The 24574-nt window shown below is 28.7% G+C and overlaps 2 protein-coding genes across 2 annotated transcripts; both read right to left on the reverse strand.

The window, feature by feature from the left end:
* Positions 1 to 1308: 1308 nt before the first annotated feature.
* LOC135957601 (arrestin domain-containing protein 3-like) lies at positions 1309 to 6206 on the reverse strand. Its single transcript, XM_065508419.1, has 4 exons — positions 5972 to 6206; positions 2264 to 2616; positions 1497 to 2070; positions 1309 to 1433 (listed from the first exon to the last, which is right to left on the reverse strand). The coding sequence occupies exons 1-4, from the start codon at positions 6081 to 6083 to the stop codon at positions 1309 to 1311; spliced, it is 1164 nt and encodes a 387-aa protein (XP_065364491.1). The 5' UTR covers positions 6084 to 6206.
* A 10900-nt stretch (positions 6207 to 17106) lies between these two features.
* Positions 17107 to 22413, reverse strand: LOC135949501 (arrestin domain-containing protein 17-like). Its single transcript, XM_065499081.1, has 4 exons — positions 22209 to 22413; positions 17874 to 18211; positions 17277 to 17800; positions 17107 to 17211 (listed from the first exon to the last, which is right to left on the reverse strand). The coding sequence occupies exons 1-4, from the start codon at positions 22318 to 22320 to the stop codon at positions 17199 to 17201; spliced, it is 987 nt and encodes a 328-aa protein (XP_065355153.1). The 5' UTR covers positions 22321 to 22413; the 3' UTR covers positions 17107 to 17198.
* Positions 22414 to 24574: the final 2161 nt, after the last annotated feature.

Consider the following 24574-nt stretch of genomic DNA (forward strand, 5'->3'; position numbering starts at 1 on the left):
AGTATAAACATCAGACTTAAGTCAGAAAAATTTATCGAGCTCAAAAAGAGCCTAAAAGAGCGCAAAACAAAATGGGTATGTCAATAAAGGAGAGAATACGTACTTTAAAATTGTACTACGTTTTTTACGAAATATTAGGAATTCCCTAAGGTTCTATTCCATCAAACCTTAAATTTAAGTAAAATTTAATACATTTTTAAAAATAATAAGAAAGCGATTTCAAAAGTGGTGGAAACATATATCTATATTTAAATTAAAGCTATGAAACCATTTTCACGAAAACCGTGTACTTCATAAAAATCGCTTTTGAAAATAAAAAGTTATAACAGATTGAATTTTCAAAATATATTACAAAATCGTACTTTTCTGTCAGATAATAAAAAGGTGCATATTGAATCACCCTGTTTATAGGGAACATGTTTACATAGAGAGCTGAATTTTTGGCTTCTGAGGTATTCAGGTGTTAACTTTATTATGAGTATTTAAAACTAAAAATTTGGCAGCAAAAAAAATACTTTTGGCAGCTATTTCAAAATTAGCAACAGTGTGCGGCGTATATAAGGCCAAAGTAAGTCGGACTACAATGGGTCAAAATCGGAAAAATATTTTTACCCCAACATTTTTTTATCTACAAACATTTGTTTGTTATTTTTAAAAAATTAAAATAAAATTCGAAAAAAAAAGAAATATATGGTTTTCTTACTTGTTATCACTATTTCTTACTTCACTATTCAGATTACTCTTGAAGATTACTCCTGAATTCTCCAAATAAAATCCTAGCAGCATATACACAGAAAAAATTATATTTCAATTCAAACATTTATTCCATATTGAAGTGGTTTCAATTATTTCATAATTAAATCAAGTATTCATTTGCTCAAAAACAAAATTTCTTGATATTTTCTATTGAATTTTAAGTTTTGAATTTGATTATTTTGACAATTGAATATACAATTTTCGTTATTGGTTGAATTTCAAATACAAAAATTATTGAATAGATAATTTTCGTAATTGAAACACAAAAAATAACAAAAATGTGTTTTCAATTACGAAAATTATCTATTCAATAATTTTTGTATTTGAAATTCAACCAATAACATACAAAACACAAAATTCAATAGAAAATATCAAGAAATTTTGTTTTTGAGCAAATGAATACTTGATTTAATTATGAAATAATTGAAACCAGTTCAATATGTGACAAATATTTGAATTGAAACGGTTTAAGAATTAGTTTTTTCTGTGAAAGTAAATTCGTAATTTTTATTCAAAAGTTTATAAAAAATTATTATTAGAAAATAGAAAATACTAATCATCACTTTGAGAATACATGGGATATAAGGGCCTGAAACCAATATGACGATTGTGCTCATCTTTATCAATGTCAATAAACGGAGAACCACTGCGTATAGCTTCTTCGAAAGAAGGAGGACCTATAAATAAAACACAAAAATAGAAGATTGGTTTACACAAACTAAAAATATGTATATATTTACATAATTCCTGATAACTTGGTGGCAAATCGGGGTCATCCGAAAATAGTTCGGGTGCTGTAGGAGCAGCATCAATAAATCTATCACTTTCCATGTCTTCCGATGTCACAAAACTCTCTCTCAATGGCACATCACCAATAAATATTGGTAAACTTAGACTATTATTATTATTATTTGCACTAAAACCACCCATATGAAAGGTCACCTTTAAAGAATAACCTACACGTAAAATACTATCACCTTCAGTGCTGGGTGGTGTAGAGACAATAGGAAAATCGCCATCGAAATTACTCATCGTCCAAGGTTTACAGCGATTATCATATATCTTTGTATGTAAAATTGTTAAATCGTGGCGTCTTCGTTGATGGGGTGAACGAGCGGTAAATGTCATTCTGCGAATAAATTCTATGGTATAGCTATGGATATCGGTCATTGAGTGATTTTGGATTATCACCGAGAATTTGACTCTTTGACCAATTGCATAGCCACCAAAGGGAACTTTGAGTATGGTATTAATGTTACCGCTCAAACAGGACCAACAGCAGGAATTAACAATATTCTCAGTTACGATAGGAATCTATAAAAACAAGAGGTAATTAAAACATAATCTACCTGTTTCAATTTCAAAATATCGGGGAGTCGAAACAATTAGTATGACAAACATTAAATGATTTCCATTCAAATTATTTCGACTAATTTTTCTCGACAATGAGAAAAAGCGATCTGATAAATGAAAATTAGAAGCTTTTTATGAAAATTTAAATACTCACCCTAAAATCGGGATTTAAATTTAAATCTTGCGATTTAATTACAGTCAATGGTTTACTAAATGTATTATCGAAACAAGATGGTCTCCTTAGCATTAGAGCCAATATGTAGCGTATATGACCATAACGTCCCTCACAAGCTGTGGGAGTTTCTTCAGGTAGAGGTATTTCAAATCTGTATGTATATGTACCAGGACGTAGGATTCCTTCGTCATGAACCGTTGTCGTATTGTCCATGTACACTTCGTTAGCTATAAAGTTGACCGACTCATTAGTCCTCGTACCATCCGAATGTTTTCGACTTTCAGTTTCGGTCCAACTTACTTTTCCCTCGCCACGAAAAATTAAGCGTATGTCTAATATAAAAGATATTAAATTAAGCAATTTAAACATTAAATTTAATTTGGTTAGTTTGTTAAATTACATTAATGGTCGGACAACATTAAATCGAGAATGTAAAAGTTTTGGGGCGTTACAAAAAAACGGAATAAATGTGAAATGCTCTCTCCACTATGGTGATAGAGAGTATTGTTTTAGTTATGACCTTATATATATTCTGGATTCTTATAGATATAGATGTTTATATAACAATGTTCAATTGCCTGTATGTAAGTTTAAACTAACTTTACTTAGACCCAACATATCTGACAGACATTGTTCCAATATACCAGATAATCATTCGAGAATTTTGGTATTAAATCTTCAAAAATATGGCTACTATGGACACTACTAACCCTTTTATATATTGGGAAAAAATGGCTCAAGACAGCAAAGACAGAACTCCACACTAAAAATTACTTTACTAATATAAGTTTGTCATTCCGTTTGTAGTTTCGACATTTTTCATTTGCGACACCATAAAGCAGATATGGTCATGTCTGTTATAATTATATTTTCGAAACCCCACCTAATTTTATGATGATCGGTACATAATTAGTCATAGCTCCCATATAAGGCTCTCTTTTGAAAATCATTCACGAAAATAAATTATTGAAATTATAAAAGAAAAATATTTTTGTTCATTACTTAGTATTGTATCGTCGGCCTTGAATGACCATACTAGCTCATTTAAAATAAATAAATATCTTTATTTTCAAAATTAAATTATAATTTTAAAATTGTACCAAATATGTAAAAAAGTACAATTGTACAACTTTGCCATCACTGATAAATAAAAATGTTTATGTGCTTAACAGAAATATTCTCTTCTTAAAAATAAAATTGAGCAATTCTTATGAATTTCTCGTCAGAGAGAAAATAACAAAGATTCGCGTAAATCATAGCTGCCAGTTTTGACGATTTTTGATTTCAAAAAATAACAAAGTAGCGATTAGACGATTTCTTTCTCGAAAATAGCACTATTTTATGAAATAGTTAAAGATTTTTCTAAATTTGTTACTGAACATGAAAAGCAATTTTTAGATTTTGAAAAGCGAGAATTCAAATAAATTTGTGGAAAGCAATTACTGAAATAAAACGGGAAAATTCTACAGCAAACTTTTTCCATTTTGGCAAAATTTATTCAGAATATAATAACATTGCCCCATTCAAGTGAAGCCGCCAATTAATGCTTTAAGGGATTTTTACCCTCCGAATGTAGCGTGGTGCTACATTTGAATGAAATTATCATTAATAAGAAAGTGTCAGAGATTGACCTTTCGGATCATAATAATTGATGCAGACATTCAATTTTATTTTATGTTAAAAAAAACTTCTAAGTTAAACCATTATAAATAAATTCAGTTTTACTACTTAAACCTCAGAAACTCTCCATGTTAGAGCGAACGGAGACCTATGATGCCATATAGCAAAAGATTCGTATTGAAGAGCTCTTTCAGAATATATGGTGATCTTGAAAAAACTATCTCAACTTCACAGTTAACAGTTATTTTTCAACGAAAAAATAAAAGTTCGGTTGAAACTCTTAAAAGGAGAGTTTTAATTAGACGGAATTTTATTTTTCCCGTGTCAGAATATAAAACTCATTTGAGGAGTTTTATTTTTCCCATCAGAAAATTAAATTAATTTTCCTTTTTAAATTGTTATTGTTTTTTTTCTTATTTTATGACGGGAAAATAAAACTCCACAAAAGAGTTCATTCTTTTTGATCGACTTTTTCCCACATTCATCTGGCAGCCCTGACCAATAAGTGTGAAAAGGGAGTAATTTTGTTTAATTGACATTTCTTACTCATTCCATTTTGAGAGCCAAAAACCTAAGTCGTCAAAATCCCAATCAGGGATAGCATTAAAAATTGTACTTTTTTGAAACTGATTGTACCAAATCACTTAAAATAAGATAAAAAAATATAAAATATATTTTCATATGTTGTATAAAAAATATCTTAATATTTGAAACTAAGTTATTCTGTATTTTTTTTTAAATGGACAGAACATTTCTTTAATTTAACTGATATGGATTTATTATAAGACTAGTATAAAGAGGATTCCATTCTATCATATGATTTGTTTGATCTTTCTAGGTAAATTATTACAGAAAATTAAAAAAAGGTCTCCCATTTCGGTACTTTTATTCCATTAAGTTCCCAATCCTTGATTCTAAATTTTTTATAGATAAGTTAAAAAAGTATCATTAGAAGAAAATGTGACAATTTCCCTTTACCATCTTGAACAATGTACCAAATTGTTGACCCAGATTTAATTAATTATCGTATGTCTGGAGGAGTCAATGTTTAAAATTTTATTAAAATTGTCTTATAGGTTTGAATTTAATTTATTTTCAGGTTTACTTACTAAAAGGTTCGAATGTCTCTCTGTATTTTAAATGTTTTTTGTGTCTATATTGGTTTATAATATATTAATATATCCCTTCTTAATTGATATCTGCGGTGAGAGGGGAACATACTACCAAAATGACTATAACTTCAGGTGTTTAAATGAAAACTATTTTTCTTAGACGATTCCAGAAATGGCTAACATTAAAAATTATAATCTGAAGTAATTTCTTTCCTTTTTCAAAAACTATTACAAACACTGATATAACTTTAAAGAGAAAACTTATTAACATTTTATTCGTTAAAGAAACTAAAATTAATTAATTAATGAAATAAAGTTTTTAAATTTAATTTTTAAGCTAGAAATAATTGTACCAATTAAGTCATTGATGTACCATGGTACTTTTCATCTTCGTATTGTACCAAAAAAAGTACAATTGTACCAACTTTGCCATCCCTGATCCCAATTCATCAGAATGTATGAATCCATATGTGTGAATAGAGAGTAATTTAGTAATTGACATTTCTCTCTCCTTCCATGCTATGTGTTTATTCTATTGTTTATTCGTTTTTCGAAACGATATATGTACTTCCAATTCATGATACAATAATTGTAGAAGGTAGAACCACTAGGGAAAGTTTTCAATATTTAGCCCTATAACGTCAAAATTTGATTTTGATGTTTTTCTTATTTTCTTTTGTTTGACGTTACAAGAATATATTTTTGACTGAGTGTACCTTATGTTGTTGTATCATGATTCCAATTAATACAATGTTTATATGAGAACTGTCAGTAAATCTTCACGATTTCAAAAAAGTATAAACAGCAAAGATTAATTGTATACAAAATTCAAGGTTGACTAATGAACTATATTATGCCAAATGTATATAATTTATTGAAACCAAAATTTTTAGTACCAAAATTTAAACGACACATTTGATATAAAGTTTTAAATAAATTGATGTTTACTGCTTACCTCTTACATCTTTGGCAAATAAAGTCTTTAAGACAATCGCACCGCTAACAACTTCTCCACTGTAGTAAACTGCATTGGAATTGTTCAATTGAAATTCACATGTTGATGGCATTATTTTACTAAATCTACTTATAGTTTTCAGACTAAATACATATAAGTAGTAATATTTATGCTGTCATATTATTTTTTTTTTTAAATTAAATTATTTCTTAATTAATAAAACAAAACCAAATAGATAATGAATTGCGAGTTCAATATGTATTCCAGCAGTTACGTATAGTTAGATACTAACATCCAAAATAAATGTGTAGACTAACATACTCTTCGAGGAATGTGAACACAAAAAATTTTAGAAAGTGGCCGGTTAGTTAGCAAAAAAAGTTTATAGGTATATACAACAGAGTAGATGATTTCATTCATGAATGTTTTTAACCAAATCGTAAACAATCTGCTCCAAAGTTTAAATACAAGTCAGGTATGGAAAATGGGAACAAGTTAAATAAAACAAGTAAGAGAACTATATTCGGCTGTGCCGAATCTTATATACCCTACACCAAATTATACTTCAAAATAAAAATTTTAAATATTTTTAGGTAAACAAAATTTTTTTTTATTTAAATTTTTTTTTTTAAATTTTAAAAAAATTGTTGTTTTTATTTTTTTACGGTCCAACTTACTATGGTCTTATATCTGTACGTCGTTATCCATATTGTCTATATTAATGACTTAGTAATCCAGATATCGAGGTTGTCCTGGAATTTTTCATATATCTCAGCACTTTCTCGTAGATATTGATGTATGAATTTTGTATGTAAGTTATTTGGGGGCTTCGGAAAGTTGATTTCATCAGACACACAGGATCCAGAATATATATACTTTATAGGGTCGGAAAATTATATTGTGGAAATTACAAATGGACCCTTCTCACAAAGGTGAAGTGTATAATTATATATTTAGTAAAACAAAAATAACTTAAATAAATCCAGAGCAAATAAAAGGAACAAATCAAGATCCCAGCTATAGTTTAAGTATATTTTCATATTTTTTTTTCAGTTAACATTCATACTTAACATTCTGGGCTGTACCCAGAGCAGGCAAACATTTTCGACGATTTTGATTCATGCCAAAGAAAACAATACTTTGAATTATTTATTTATAGGATAAATTTGATACAAGAACAAGTTCATAAGAAATATTGTTAAGCAATACTACACCAATAGAAACTGCTTGTCAAATTACTAATCTGAATCCACTATCCAGTAAGGCTTCATAATATATCGATCTACAACTTTATGAGTCTACGGTAAAAACTAAAAAATTATTATTTTTTGTTTATGAAAAGAATTTTGTGGAATTTTCTGATGTTAAAAGTACAATAACACTGAATTTTCCATTCCTGCCACAAACAAGAGCATACAAATTATTAATGAGTTTTAAAGTAAACATTTGTAGAGAGAGAACAATTTTGAAATGTTATTAACAGAAAAACCATGGCAGAATCAACCAGGTACAATTATTAGGGAGAGTTGTCAATATTTACCCCTACAACGCACAGTGGTATGAGAATATAAAAAGAGGGAAATAAATCTGTAACTTCTAAACCCTTACGCCGATTTGAATGAAATTTCACATGCGCAAAGAGGAAGTGTAGTCGAGTTTAAGTTTTGAATTTGGACCTCATGAGCCCACCAGGAACGGGACCAGGGTTTCCCAAAGTAGGACACCTCGGGTATGTTCAATTTTTAAAATTATCCTATTTCTTCGTTTGTGTTACGATTTATTCGCATTTGAAAATTTAATTTTCAACATTTTTACCCACCCTACTCCAGATTTTCTTTCAGATATACAGAAATATACTGCAAACATTTCAAGGAAATCGGTTCAGACGTTTAGCCGTCTATATACTTCAAACATACATTCACTTTTGTACATATATTTTATATATATAGAAGAATGTGTCAGAAGCTAACAGGCTTAACTCCACTTTTCGAAAATTTCTCAATTTTGTTATATGGGGCATTTCACGTCAAGTGAATCAACTTTTGAAATCGATGTCTTCCGATCGCGATGAAATTTGCACCAATGTTAGTTCTATTGGATAGTAATTCGGACACCAGTCGCTTAGTGGGATGCGAGTGGGATATCTATCAAAAAAAATATTTTGTAACTCAAGATTTAAAATTTTTGAATTTTTTTGCAAAATCAAAAACTTTGTTGACTTTTTTAAAAAAAATGGACCCATTTTTTAATTTTTTTTTTGCTCAGAAGAAAGCTTATGTGTTTTCCTTTAACACCCTTTTTGTCGCTTAGTGGGATGCGAGTGGGATATCTATAAAGACATAAATTTTTTTACTTTTTTTTGAAAAATCAAAAACCTTTTTGACTTTTTTTTTCCAAAATGGACTCTTTTTTTATTAATTTTTTTTTCTCAAAAGAAAGCTTAGGTCTTTTCCTTTAAAACCTTTTTGGTCGCTTAGTGGGATGCGAGTGGGATATCTATCAAAATAAATGTTTTGTAACTCAAGACAAATGTTTTTAAATTGATTTTTTTCATATTTGTGTGTAAGTGTTTCTAAAACCTTAAAAATAAAAACCACAACAACTGACCGATAATAGCCACTGGAGGGGTGCAATATGAGGCCGACCGCTATTAATTTTCCACCCCCAAAATTTGTCTGAGTTTTGTATCTTGCGGCTTTTTTAGTCAATCCTAGAGGTAGTTTTCAGCGCACGTGATTTTCATTGTTAAAATATCAGGTGCCCCAGAAACAAATTTTTGGAATCAAGTGGAAATATTTTATGGCCCTTCTCCGAAGTACCAGTTTATTTATTATTTTATGACATTTGACTTTAAGAAGTGGGTGGAGAGGTAATATATATACATATATATTACTATCGAATTAGTTCTGTACTCTTTGAAAATTATGTTTTTCTTCTATTCATTTATCATTTTCATAAATTTGGGAAATTAATTTTTCAAACATCACTAATTTACTAAAATTTTTATTTTGTTATACCTTTTAGCCATAGAGAATAGAAATAGAGCGGAAACTCTATTGTCAAAGACCTAAGTCAGTTGTCAAAAAGCTAAGTATTGAGAATGTATTAATAAAAAAACTATGTGAAAACAAAACATTTTTGAGTTTTTTTCTAGTTTCTGATCTATGTTTCTCTATGCTTTTAGCTTCTGACACATCCATATATAGTCAGATAAATTAGTTTAGATCTTGGGATACCGATCGACTAAGAAGCACTTTCTGAGTCGATTAAACGATGTCAGATCGCCTGGCTGGTTGTCTATGTAAACCTTGTGCGGAAACTACAGATCGCAATTTTTGGCAATATTTCGATCAAATTTGGCACATGCATTCTTTTCAGCCAAAGGACGAAGCCTATTAAAATCAGTCCATTATTTCACCTAGTCCCCATACAAATTTCTTCCCGAAATAGGACGTAATCAGTTATAAATATTTAATTTACATACATATATAGATATCTACATAATTTTCACTCCAAATAAATTTTATATGTATCAACTACTTTTATGATGATCGGTCCATAATTATGGAATCCAAATATAATTTAACAAAAACAAGTTTTATATAGAAATAAAGCAAAATGCCTAATCTCATGGCGACCCATAATTGCTCATAAATCCCATAGAAAATCTCTCACGAAAATAAATTATTGAAATTTGAAAAGAACTCAGTGTAAGGTATTAGAATCGGGCTTGAGGTATAAATAATGCTAAAGTGAGATAAATTTGCCAAACGACCAAAAACTAATTTTTTTTTGTGACGATATGTCTTATTATTTTTAACATTATTTTGTATCTATTCATACAAAAACCAATTTATTTAAAAATATTGGTCTTTTTGCACAAATCATTATCAAGATGTTGGATTTTATTGATTTATTATATTAACACATTTGTACATACATATGTATGTATATTTATTTTATTAATAAATTTATTATAGAGCTTTTTTGTGACACATGTCAATATGTAAGTTAAATTAATTTGAGAAGAAGCTAACAAAATTTTGTGTTTATTTTCTAAATATTTAAATTAATTGTTTATTATCTCGTAAATTGAGAGCCAAAAAAGTGTGTTGTCGAAACCCCAATTCAAGAGAATGTATTGCTATGTATTCTGTTATTGTACCACCAATATGTATGAAATAGAGTAATTTTGTTTAGTATTTTTCGTTGACATTTCTCTCTCCTCCCTTCAAAATTTAATCTACGGTTTATTGTATTTAGGGTTTTTAATTTCCCGACCTTTTTTGATTCCCGGGAATCGGGAAATTTTTTTCTACATTCCCGGTTACCCGGCTACTCCCGAAATATATAATGATACTGTAAATTGGGAATATTATAGCCAAATTTCATATAAAAACTTAGTGTTATAATTATTAAATATCAGAGCTTCGAATTAATTAATAAAATTTTAGCTTAATTCACTAAAATCTTAATACGTAATTAAAAAATGTCAGCCCTTCATTCCATAAATCCATTCCAAAGCCTTTGTTTAAACTGAATTATTTAATTAAATTTTGTTTAAACTGAATTAATTAAACTGAATTAATAACAGAATTTAATCAAACTTTGAATGATTAAATTTATGTTAAATCAAAGTATTTACAAAATTAATTGAAAAAATTGTCTTAAACCTTTTCGTACTAGATTTTAATTGAAAATATTTAATCACAATTTTTGAAGCTATTTTGTTATGGATTTGAAGAAGAAATTTAAAGAAATTAGAATGATTCAATAAGAAATAAATTCTATAAATAATTAATTCTTTTTTTAAATTTTCTTACGAAAAACCCCAAATAAATTATAATAATTATAATAATAATAATAATAATAATAATAATAATAATAATAATAATAATAATAATAATAATAATAATAATAATAATAATAATAATAATAATAATAATAATAATAATAATAATAATAATAATAATAATAATAATAATAATAATAATAATAATAATAATAATAATAATAATAATAATAATAATAATAATAATAATAATAATAATAATAATAATAATAATAATAATAATAATAATAATAATAATAATAATAATAATAATAATAATAATAATAATAATAATAATAATAATAATAATAATAATAATAATAATAATAATAATAATAATAATAATAATAATAATAATAATAATAATAATAATAATAATAATAATAATAATAATAATAATAATAATAATAATAATAATAATAATAATAATAATAATAATAATAATAATAATAATAATAATAATAATAATAATAATAATAATAATAATAATAATAATAATAATAATAATAATAATAATAATAATAATAATAATAATAATAATAATAATAATAATAATAATAATAATAATAATAATAATAATAATAATAATAGTAATAATAATAATAATAATAATAATAATAATAATAATAATAATAATAATAATAATAATAATAATAATAATAATAATAATAATAATAATAATAATAATAATAATAATAATAATAATAATAATAATAATAATAATAATAATAATAAGTGGTTTGTTATTGCCAAGATATCGAGCCTTTAGCGCCAAATTATCGTAAGCGATATTTTTAAAAGTTTTGTTTTATTGCAGAAATTCAAATTTTATGGACCGACTGATGTTTTAGCGTTCTCAGAATATCAAAATTGTTAATAACATCAAAAATATAGGGGGTAAGATTTTATTGTAAGTCAATGTTTATATTTTACAATAAACAAATTTTATCGTAAGCAACACACAGTGGTATAGAAAAAAAAGAAGGAAATAAATCTGTAACGTCTAAATGGATAGATTGGTTTGGATGAAATTTCACATGCGCAAAGAAGAAGTGTTCTCGAGTTTATGTTCTGAACGTGGACCTCATGGTCCCACCAGGGCCGCGACCAAGGGTCCTCAAAGTAGGTCACCTCGGGTTATTACATTTTCTTCGATTGTGTTCCGATTTCAAAAAATTACACACATAAAATCATCTCATCGAGTGCTACAAAAGACCTAGTCGTAGCTATCAATTGTCTCTTATAGCTTAGGAGATATTCGCATTTGAATATTAAATTTTCAACATTTTTACCCAACCTACTCCAGTTTTTTGATAACAGCGTATCCAAATATTTTCCGATTTTCCCCAGTTTTCCTTCATTGGACTAACAACATACGTATGTGTCAAATAAGAAAAGAAGTGTTTAAAACTAATGACTAAGTCCAAAGTTATATGCATTTGAATTTAAAAAATTTTGAAAAACCGATTTGTCGCTAATTTTTTTTGGGAAAACCGAACTTTTTTCTTTTTAAGTTATCGCCAAAAATGTCTAAGAGGATGTATAAGGACTTTCTGAAAGCTAAGTTTTCATAAAATATACTAAATTTTTTTTACCGAGGGGACCAGGTCCATTCAAAAAATACCTATTTTTTATGTAAAATTAAACTTTAGGGCAAAAATTCTCAAATCGCATACTCGATATCAAAATATAATAACCGATTTTAAATGGTTCAATGTGCTTTTAATTATTTTGTAAAGGATTCCGATAACTCCGACCCTGGTATGGATATTATAGCCAAAAAACTAAAAATTCACATTTTTTGAATTTTTCAACACTTTTTTGGGAATTGCGGGAAAATTTTAAAAATTTGTTTTTGTTTTATGTATCATTATATATTTCGGGAGTAGCCGGGTACCCGGGAATGTAGAAAAAAATTTCCCGATTCCCGGGAATCAAAAAAGGTCGGGAAATTAAAAACCCTAAATACAATAAACCGTTGATTAAATTTTGAAGGGAGGGAGAGAGAAATGTCAATGAAAAATACTAAACAAAATTACTCTATCTCATACATATTGGTGGTACAATAACAGAATACATAGCAATACATTCTCTTGAATTGGGGTTTCGACAACACACTTTTTTGGCTCTCAATTTACGAGATAATAAACAATTAATTTAAATATTTAGAAAATAAACACAAAATTTTGTTAGCTTCTTCTCAAATTAATTTAACTTACATATGGACATGTGTCACAAAAAAGCTTTATAATAAATTTATTAATAAAATAAATATACATACATATGTATGTACAAATGTATTAATATAATAAATCAATAAAATCCAACATCTTGATAATGATTTGTGTACATTTAAAGTTATGCTCTATTTGTACGAAAACATACAAAAAGACCAATATTTTTAAATAAATTGGTTTTTGTATGGTATCTATCCATACTAAATACAAAATAATGTTAAAAATAACACTATGCAACAAATGAAGACTTTTGGAAAAACACAAGATCATGACAGTATAGGTTCGACTCTACTACCAAGGGGTAGTAAAACCCTATACTCAGTTTGTCCATTTTGGTGACCGATTTTTTTTTATGGCCCCCCAAAGTTTCTGAAAATTAGTTGGGCCTCTAAAAAAGGTGCCATCAGTTTTTGGTTAACAGTTAATTCAGACTTTGCGATACGGCTTAACTTTATATGGCAATAATATAGCAAAGAGCCCGCCAAATAAATTTTGTTAAAATTTGTTTCCAAAAAATAGCTTTTTCGTGCACTTTTAATGAAAAAATATAGGAAGAAATTTTTTTTTTTTTACTTTTTTTAGAATAACTTCCAGGGACTCCTAATTTTTCAATAACAATATTTTGCAAAGTTGTAGCTACGGTAAATCTGAATAACTCTTGTGAACATATCAATGCAATCCGAACATATCTAGGCATTCTAAATAGCTTTCAAAAACCATTTTGTAGCTTAAAAATTTTAGTTTTTTACTATTTTTTGACTATAAAACAAAATTTGTTTGTTAAAAATGTATGTTCGAGTGTATACTTGCGCTGGAATAACGAAGAATGGGCAAATCATTATCGGTATGATCCGGGCGCATCACTTTATCCAATCTGGATCACGCAAGACCGGCTTGATGCAAGATATGAAAAAACATCAAAATTTTTGAAACTGGGCAAGGTTTGTGGAGCTTCTGAAGAGTAAATATAAGCTTTTTATATAAGTTTTTGATATCGGTGGAAACCTTATGACTTGAAGATTGACATTTTAGTGAAATGAATTAATTTTGTGATTTTTCGGACGTCATTTACCTTAAACACTAACAATATTATAAAATGGTGATTTTCCATCAAGAAAAATAAAAACTTTGAATCAATGTAAAATTTGAACAGTTACAGACATCACAATAAAATTTGGAAGTAATATAGATCTAAATGTTCTTAAGTCAATGGCATCACTAATGTTGCCATTCTTTGAAATTCCTAAAGCGGGGAAAATGTGTTCGAAAAACTGAGTTTTTTTTAAAAAAATAGCCCACTTTGACGTTATTTACAGTATGATAGTAAAAACGTTTTGTACGTATATAAACAATATATAGGGGTATACAAATATGATGAGCTTTTGAGGATCGGTACTTTGCGTTTTTAGAATTTTTTACTCAAACCTAAAATTTTGTTTCAAAATTGGCACAAGTTTGGATAGGGCTGGGGGGTACAATGTCCGCTTAAGTTAGTCAAGTTTTACTTTATACGTCTTTGCATTAAGTTATCTTTCCAGATCATAAAAAATGTGTATAGTCCCGAAGAAAATTAGTTTTTTATAAAAGAGAAAATATGGGGACTTTTTTGGGAAAAAACTTAAAAAACACAAGCATACAAAATTGAAATATATAAAAAGATGCTTCAAGTTTATCGCAAATATACGTCATATATAGAAAACAAATTTCGACCTTTCGTAGTCCCATCATATATAAAATACAAAAAAAAGATCGAGCAAAATAAAAAAAAAAAAAAATTAAACCTAAATATCTCTTGAACTAAAAGAGATACCTACAGTTAAAAGCATATTTTTGTAGACTATCTACATTTTAAATTTCAGCTCATTCGGATCATAAATGGCTTTTTGGCGATTTTTTTAAATGTGTGACATTGAGGGTCCACTCACTGATCCCCATTCTGAACACCTCAGCCGACTAAATAATACAGCACAACATAGAAGTATGGACTTGATCATACTATTTTAACAAAAAATCTTTGTTTTAGCGTCAAAAAGTAGTAAAAACGAAAATTGTTAAGGTACAAAGTGATCTTTATGTGCTATTTAGAGTGACTAGACACGTTCAGAATGCATTGATATGTTCTCAAGAGTTGTTCAACTTTACCGTAGCTACAACTTTGCTAAATATTGCTAGTGAAAAATTAGGAGACCCTGGAAGTTATTCTAAAAAAAGTAAAAAAAAAAATTTTCTTCCTATATTTTTTCAACAAAAGTGCACGAAAAAGCTATTTTTTGGAAAAAAATTGTAACAACATTTATTTGGCGGAATCTCACCTATATTATTGCCATATAAAGTTAAGCCGTGTCACAAAGTCTGAATAAGCTGTTAACCAAAAACTGATGACACCTTTTTTAGAGGCCCAACTGATTTTCAGAAACTTTGGGGGCCTATAAAAAAAAATCGGTCACCAAAATGGACAAACTGAGTATAGGGTTTTACTACCCTTTGGTAGTAGAGTCGAACCTATATAGTCATGATCGTGTGTTTTTTTCACTGTTGCACTGTGTAATAAGACATATCGTCACAAAAAAAAATTTGTTTTGGTCGTTTGGCAAATTTATCTCACTTTAGCATTATTTATACCTCAAGCCCGATTCTAATACCCTACACTGAGTTCTTTTCAAATTTCAATAATTTATTTTCGTGAGAGATTTTCTAAAGTAAGCCTTATATGGGATTTATGAGCAATTATGGGTCGCCATGAGATTAGGCATTTTTTTCCTTTCCACATAAATATCACTTGGTGACGTGATTTACAAAATTAGGGCCTTAATTTCAATTCGAAAAATTTGTATCTATGCAAAAATTCAATAAAAAAATTTATTTCCATGAATTTTTAATTGTCAAAAGTTATAAATATTTTTGAAAAATAGAAAAATAGCTTGAACGAATTTATATCATAACATTTTTAAAATTCATAAATTTCAAAATAATCAAAAAAACCTTCTCCTGTAAAATTTGTATTTTGTCGCTTACAATAATTTGGCGCTAAGGGCTCGATATTATGTATGTGTTAAATTTCATTAAAATCGAAGATGGTAAATCCGACTGCTGTTCGTTTTCACATGGATATTCCCCAAGTTATTTAAAAATGTTTATGTTTTGTATGTTTTTGTACAAATAGAGTATAACTTTAAATACATATGTATATACAAATCATTATAAAGATGTTGGATTTTATTGATTTATTATATTAATACATTTGTACATACATATATTTATTTTATTAATACATTTATTATAACGCTTTTTTGTGACACATGTCCATACGTAAGTTAATTTAATTTGAGAAAAAGCTAACAAAATTTTGTGTTTATTTTCTAACGAGATAATAAACGATTAATTTTTATTATCTCTTCAATTGAGAGCCAAAAACGTGTGTTGTCGAATTTGTTTAATATTTTTCATTGAGATTTCTCCCAAATTTATTCTACGGTTTATTGTATTGTAAAAAAATTTTGGAATTCTAGTCACAAAAAAAAATTTAATCGTCTCGTCAATATTATAATTTTTAAGATTATTTTTGGGTTAGTGCTGATGTTTGTAACGTGTCCCAATACCCACCTTAATGTATACTAAACTGCTCAGGATCACTTTCTGAGTCGATTAATCGATGTTCGTCCGTCTGTCCATGTAATCCTTGTAATCAAACTAAGGATATTAAAATGAATCTAATTTAGTACTTTATACTTTATAGGAGGCTAAACTACTTGACATTTTTACAATATCTTTCAAATGGGAGTATCCATTTTAGTTTTAGAATATTTGGCGAACTATAAGACCCATTTCACACTAGGCAATTTAGTTGCGCAAGTCTCTTGTCCAACTACAAAACAGAATGTAAAATTTTCTTCTCCTTAACCCGACATTACCTCTGGCATCTACAAACACAAGAGACTTGCGCAACTAAATTGCCTAGTGTGAAAGGGGTCTAATTTTTCAAAAACAAAAACAATCCAACATTTAAATTCAAGAGTTTATATAAAATTCATGCAATACAAAATTTAATATTCGAATACATGGAAATATATTACTTAAAATTATTTGAGGCAGCCAGTCGTTACTTTGAAGGTGTTCGACAACCAATATAACAATGACGTTGGTTTTTATTAGAATTTATTCAGCGAGCACTACTGTTAGGAAAAGTACAAAATTTATATTAAATTATAATACCAACTTAAATAAATATTACACTTACCTAATCCAAGATAACTGCTCTTCAACTGTAGGTACAGTAAGAGGATCAGTTTCCAAAGGTTCTGCTGCTACCAAACGCTCTTTGAATGGTATATCAGCAACAAATATTGGAATGCTTATAGTGTCAGCATTACTACAAGTCATATTTAAGGTCACCTTTAGTAAATATTGAACACTTATTATAGTTTCACCCACTGTGGAGGCAGGCGTATCGTATATAGGAAAGCTGCCATCAAAAATACGGTTAGTGTAACGTAAACATTTAACACCATGTTGCTTTTTAAATAAAGTTGTCTCCTCGTCCCGTGTCTTGAGTTTGGGTTTATGGGAAGTAAAGGTTATTTTACGAATAAATTGTATGGTATAACTATTAATATCGGCCTTTGATTCATTTTGTACATGGACAGAGTAGTCGACAAACTGATCGATGGCATAGCCACCAAAGGGTATTTTAAGTTTGGTATTAATTATACCCGTGCCGCAACACCAAAATGAGGTTAAGATTTCCTCATTTTCAATAGGTAGCTAAGGGAAATGAAAATAATTTAATTTATTTTGTAAATTTGTACCCATTTCATTTATTAATTTCATTACTTACCCTTAAAACTGGGTTTAAATTTAAATCTCGTTTACTAATTACAGTCAGTACTTTAGTAAATTCATTATTGGATCGATAAGGTCTTGTTAGTTTAAGTGTAAGTTCATAGCGTATGTGACCATCGGGACCCTCATAGGAGGCTCGACTTTCTGGAGGTATAACTATATCATATTTATATGTATGAAATCCTGCAGGGAGCGTTCCTTCGCGACTTACTGTTACCGTGTTGTCCAGGTACGGTTCTTTAGCTGTATAATCTACGCAAGTTTGTGTTTGTCCGTGTCGTTCACGTTCAGTCCATTTTACATATGCCTGTCCAAGCAAAGTGATAGTTATTTCTGAAATTAGAAAAAAAAAAATCAATTATTACGAGTAAGAAAATGGATTATTACCATATAATAAACTAAACTAGCGAGTGGATTTTATAAGCCAGTTAAGAACAGATACTTATAATGTTATTTTAGCCAACTCCCTGTCTATACGTGATACATTTATATCATGATAAACGTCAAAATGATAGTCAAGATAAAACATTATCAGGAACGAAGCAATCTTCGTTATGACAAAATTTTTAGTGTTTCTGCTCAGACAACTTTGTCTTGACAACAAACGTCATTAATTGTTACGATAAATATTTGTCAAGTATAGACGGGGTAACACACAAATAACATTCTGCTACAAAATAACACTTTTTGTCAGAACCTGAAAAGCGACCTAATGGGGATTGTAGGACGTACTAAAACCGCTTTCAAAGATATTGAAACACCCTCAAAATTTTCAGTTATTTTGAAGAAACTGTTTTAGAGTAGGTCGTAGTACTTTAGTACCTCTAACTCACACATTTTTATACCGATTACATTCCAGCACTTGTTTTAAAAAAAATTTTCATCATCGCTGGCCCGTCCACTTAGGAACTTTTTTACCTTTCATGTCAATCTGGGATTTTCCCCAATTGTTGGAAGGTCGCCAATGTCCAGCCAATCCCCAAAAAGGGTGACCCCACTTTGAGTCCTGGAGTACCCCAGGTGTTGGCTATTGACACATAAACGTCATGAGATTTCACCAGAATCAATTCTTTGTATGGGTAACACAACTGTTGGAGTTTCATATAACCTTTTGATTCTAGGTACGAGAATACAGTATGACGTCCGTTGGAATCGTCATATATTCGATGTTGCGAAGGAAACATTTAGGTGCTTGGGTTTCTTGAGACGGTGTCGGACATATTTCTCCCCTTCCGACCTTCTTCGTATATACACAAGCTTCATTCGTCCAAAAATGTAATATAATTCCCACATATGGGCCGGAGCTGCTGGACCGGGTTCAAAGAAGGGCAATTGATCTTATAGGTGATGAAAATGTTACCCGGTTTATCGATACTTTAGAACATCGTCGGAATGTAGGCAGCTTATCCTTATTTTACAGATATTATCACGGGTGTTCTTCAGTAGACATAAGTAATATCATACATAATACGCGCACTTTCATTCGGAGCACACGACTATGACACAGATCGCACCCGTTTGCTATTAATTCGAGTACCGACCGCACGACACATTATTTGGAAAACTCTTTTTTTGGTCGAACCATACGTATGTTGAATCTACTACCTGCCAACGTATTTCCGGCGGAATATAATATTTATCAATTTAAGTCAAACGTCAGCAAACATTACTCCCTCTTTCCTCCTTCTCACAACTTTATTTCCTAACATCAACACAATGCACTGCATATATAGGGGTATCCCCTGAGTGTTTTTTTAAGATATTCTTAAGAAAAACAATACTTATAACTTACAAATGTATCAAACGTATGCATGTCATTTAAAAGCGTAACCAGTTTTCATCCCAAACCCGTTAAAAAAATTAAAGTCGGATAAAAACTGCTAAAGCTGGCCACACACAGATGATTTGTGAGTCCGATTTGTTCGTGTTCTACGTCTTTTTTTCAGTGTTTGAAAAACTAGACTACAAGTAGCAGTAGCAACGAAAAAACACAAGTAGTCTAGTTTAAAACTTAATAAAAACTCGGAGTCAATCAATTACTACTACTACTGCTACCTTCACATTTTGGTAGCAGTAGTTGTAGTAGTACCAATAAAAGAAAAATTTAAAAGTAGCAGAGTAATTTAATTTCTATTGCTACCTTAAAAAAGAAAAAGTTTTCATGCAGCAGAGCCATTAGTTTTTTATTAATTCTGCTACTTTTAAAATTTAGTAGTAATAGAAGTAGCAGTTAGGTAGTAGATGAAGTAGCAGCTAAGTAGCAGTTGAGGTAGCAATAAAATAAGTCAAAATAAAAATCTTCAGCCAAAAAAGTATATTGTGTGTTGTTGTTGTGAATGTATATTTGTGTAAGTTGGTCGTGTTGTAAACAAAAGTTCGGCTTTTTTGTCATACACACAGACAACACGATCTTTCTGTTAGCAACACGAACATCTGAGACGAATAAAAATGAATAATTCTTTCAAACACTCTCAAAACAAAAACAACACACAGTGTTTAATTCTGTCAATTATGGTGTTATGACTGAAGATTTTCTTTTTTGACTACTTTTATTGCTACCTTAACTGCCTTATCAACTGCTACTTAACTGCTACCTTATTTCTAAATAATAAAAATTAAAACTCGATATAGAGCAGTAGTAATGATTTGTATTTTTATGCTACTACTCCATTTACAATTCATGTTTTATTACTACTGCTCTGTTAAGAGTTTTATATTTTGAAGGTAGCAGTAGTTTTAAAAAAACAAGAAAACGAAAAAAGTCAAATGCTACTGCTGCCGCTACATACACTTTTTTGAAGCAGTAGTTGTAGCAACAGTTAAAAATTTGTTAGTTATCGAAGCTTTTTAAACACTGCTTTTTTTTAGGTAAACAAAATTTAATTTTTTTTTTAATTGTTTTTCAAAATTTTTTTTGAAATTGTTTCTTAATTTTTTTTAAAAAAAGTTTTTTTTCCAAATTTTTTAAAAAAAATTTTTTTTTTTTAGTTTTTTTTTTGGAAAAAAAATGTATGACAAAAAAAATTTTTTGATGAAAAAAAATTCGGGTTAAAAAATATTTTTCCCGATTTTGACCCATTGTAGGTCCAACTTACTATAGCCTTATCGTTGCAATGGACTTTGAAATATCTATCATTAGAGGTTGTCGCGGTTTTTTGCTCATATCTCCGTTATTTATGGACCGATTTTGCTGATTTTAAATAGCAAACTTCTTGAAAGCATGTCTGACAGAATTATTGAAGATTTGGATCCCGAAGATATCTGGGGTCTTCAAAAAATTGATTTCAACAGACAGACAGACTGACATGGCTTAATCGACTCCGCTATCTATAAGGATCCAGAATATATATACTTTACAAACGGAATGACAAACTTACATATATACCCTTCTCACGAAGGTGAAGGGTTTAAAAATTCAAGGCTTTTTGATTTTTCAGCCCTGGTTTTCGTTCTCGTGGAATTGCCCATATGATAATAAAATGAAATTTGATTGGATTTCGTTCCTTACATAAATACACATAGATCGGAAACTCTACTGTTAAAGACCAAACTTAGTTGTGAAAAACCTAAGTGATGAGAATGTATTAGCAAAACAAACTATGTTAAAACACAAACAATACTCGTATTTATGTTTTATTAAGAAAAATTTTTTTGTTTAAGTTTTTTTTTCTAGTTTCCGCTCTATGTTTCTCTATATTTCGTTTGTTTACTTTTTTTTGTATTTTTGAGAACATTTTTTATTTTTCTCTTATTTTACTAGAAATCTATTCGAACAAAGCTATTTTATAAAGCAAGAGTTAGATCATGCTTTGCTAATGTTAATTTTTGATAATTATGTTGGTATTGGTATTAAAAGCCAAATTTTTAATTAATTTTTTTCTAGCGTGAGTGACATTCATTTTTTAAAAATAAAATTTTTTAGGCCCTAATTTTGTAAATCACGTCACAAAGTGATATTTATATGGAAAGCAAAAACAAATATACAAATTCTTAATATAACAAACGCACCAAAATTCAAGCGTTGCAACGCGTTGGTTTGTTTGCCTTTCATAATTTGAAAATTTTGTATTGCCTTTCATAATTGGTTTGTTTGCCTTTCATAATTTGAAAATTTTGTATATAAAACAAAAACCAATTTTTAAAATTTTTGAAATTTTGTTTTTGTTTTCCATATAAATATCACTTTGGTGACGTGATTTACAAAATTAGGGCCTTAATTACATTTTCTTCATATTTTTGCCTATGAAACGAATCACTATGTAGTGGTTCAAATAAAACTATTTGAAATCATACACAGTGTTTATAGCCAAATTTATGTTTAATCACTAACCTTTTACATCCTTGGGCTTGGTAGTATTCAAAACAATCGTACAACTAACAGTGTCTCCACTGTGGTAAATCCCATCGTGATTGCTCAAATAAAATTCGCATGTTGAAGGCATTATTATTTGTTTAATTAGATATCTACTCCAATTGTTGTTTATATTAAGGCCCCAATATTTGTTTGGTCAACTTCTGTCGTTGGTATTCACTCCACCAGACTCTTGTTGGTACTAATTATTTAGATAGTTTTTTTTGTGTGTCTCCATAGTGTCAGATACATTTGATCATAAAATAGTCTAAAAGAAAGTGTGTATGGATTTATATACATTGAAGAGCTACTGAGAGAGTAAAAACCTAACAATAAAATACATACATGTTAATGAGGTATGGAAAAATTAGAGTTTTATACGGTTTTGAGCTCTAACCGAAAGAGTATATTTTTAAGAGAAATAGTACAAAATTATGTATATGCTTGTTTCGCATATAACGACTGAGAAGAAGCATGAAATTCGTATTTGTTTTAGGATTTTGATTGTCATAAGTATTTTCTAATACACAGATATCAGAAAACATTTCTTAAAATTTAAGTTTATAAATAAGTGATCACTAAAATAAAAAAGAAAAGTTCAATTTATTTCTAATATAAGTTAATTCATTTAGAAGCTTATTCTAAATTTTTATTATGACCCGAAAGAACAATCTCCGACATTTATTTTTTAAGAATAATATCATTCAAATGTAGACGGAAAGTACAAATGACTGATATTGAAGCATAAATTCAAGCTTGGTGGCTTCAATTTATGGCAATACCATTATATTATGAATAACTATTATCAAAATAGAAAAAGCTCCTATAGAATTTTCCAATTTTATTTCGGTATTCCCAAAACACAGATTTAAAATCTTAAAATTTTAATTCATGGAATTCAAAACCGAAATATTGCTTTTCATGTTCATCAATAAAATTTGTAAATTATTTAAATATTGCTTAAAATAGAGCAATATTTTAATAAAGCCAAAAATCGCCACTCTCAAGAAAAAAATCTTCTAAAACTATGTACAAACTTTGATATTTTTGAAACCAATAACAAAGGTCAACAGCAAAAAAAGGCCTGAATAACCACTAAATAGATTTGTCAAATTTTTCAATTCTATGCAGAGTATTTTTTCAGCTAATTTGATTATGATCGGTACATAATTGTTCATAACTTTATATGGCCAACTTCCTAAAATCACTTTAACGAGCATAAATCTCTTAAAATTGATTGAATACAAATAAATCAAAATGTCTAAACTCATGGCGATCGAACCACAATTGCTCATAACTCCCATACTTCCGAAAATCAATCACAAATATAAATTATCGAAATTTTAAAAGAAAAATATTTTTTCTCATTTACTTAGTGTAGGGTATTAGGTTTGGGCTTGACAGATAAATAATGCTAAAATGTGTTAAATTTGTGAAACAACCAAAATAATATTTGTTTGTGACGAGATGTCATATTATACCCTACACCACCATAGTGGGGAGGGTATATTGGGTTAGTGCAGATGTTTGTAACGTGCAAAAATATTGTCCCAACACCCACCTTAAAGTATACCAATCGACTCAGTATCGATTAAACGATGCACAGTGGTATGAGAATAAAAAAATAGGGAAATAAATCTGTAACTTCTAAACCCTTACGCCGATTTGAATAAAATTTCACAAAGAGGAAGTGTAGTCGAGTTTAAGTTTTGAATTTGGACCTCATTACCCCACCAGGAGCGGGACGAGGAGTTCTCAAAGTAGGACCGATTTAAAAAGAGTAACACATACAGAATCTCCTCTGCATTTGAAAATTTAATTTTCAACATTTTTACCCACCCTACACCAGTTTTTTGGTGACCGCGGTTCCAAATATTCTCCGATTTTATCCATTTTTCTTTTATAGTATTAACAATAGATCTATGTATCAAATAAATAAAGAAGTGTTTAAAAAGCATGACTGAGTCCAAAGTTACATGCATTTGAATATAAAAAAATTAAAAAAGGCGATTTTTCGCAATTTTTTTGGGAAAAAAGTACAATTATTCTTTTTAAGTTATCTAAAAAATTTCTAAGAGGATATAATGAATTTTTTTTTTTGAAAAACTAACTTTACGCCAAATACTTTAAATGAAAAAAAAAAATGAAAAGGTCCATTCAAAAAATGCCTATTTTTTATGTTCAACTAGCGCTGGTTTCCGTGAACTTAATCCAATTTGTTTTGTGATTATAAACAGCTGGCCAATAATAGAAAAAAAAAACAAAAACACTTCTTGTTTATGTTTTTTTTTTGTATAAAATGTTCAAATAAAATATACAATTGATTTTATTTCAATAAAATTCCA

The sequence above is a fragment of the Calliphora vicina genome, chromosome 1 (genome assembly GCF_958450345.1).
Source record: "Calliphora vicina chromosome 1, idCalVici1.1, whole genome shotgun sequence".
Lineage (NCBI taxonomy): Eukaryota > Metazoa > Arthropoda > Insecta > Diptera > Calliphoridae > Calliphora > Calliphora vicina.

Bases quoted from the DNA above. Each gene is read 5' to 3' on its own strand.
- LOC135957601 (XM_065508419.1), bottom strand. From the start codon at position 6,083: ATGCCATCAACATGTGAATTTCAATTGAACAATTCCAATGCAGTTTAC. The intron at 2,617-5,971 runs GTAAGCAGTAAA...CTTTTATATTAG, and splicing joins ATTTGCCAAAGATGTAAGAG to ACATACGCTTAATTTTTCGT. The intron at 1,434-1,496 runs GTAAATATATAC...TTTTATTTATAG, and splicing joins ACCAAGTTATCAGGAATTAT to GTCCTCCTTCTTTCGAAGAA.
- LOC135949501 (XM_065499081.1), bottom strand. From the start codon at position 22,320: ATGCCTTCAACATGCGAATTTTATTTGAGCAATCACGATGGGATTTAC. The intron at 18,212-22,208 runs GTTAGTGATTAA...TTCTAATTTCAG, and splicing joins CAAGCCCAAGGATGTAAAAG to AAATAACTATCACTTTGCTT. The intron at 17,801-17,873 runs GTAAGTAATGAA...CATTTCCCTTAG, and splicing joins ATTTAAACCCAGTTTTAAGG to CTACCTATTGAAAATGAGGA.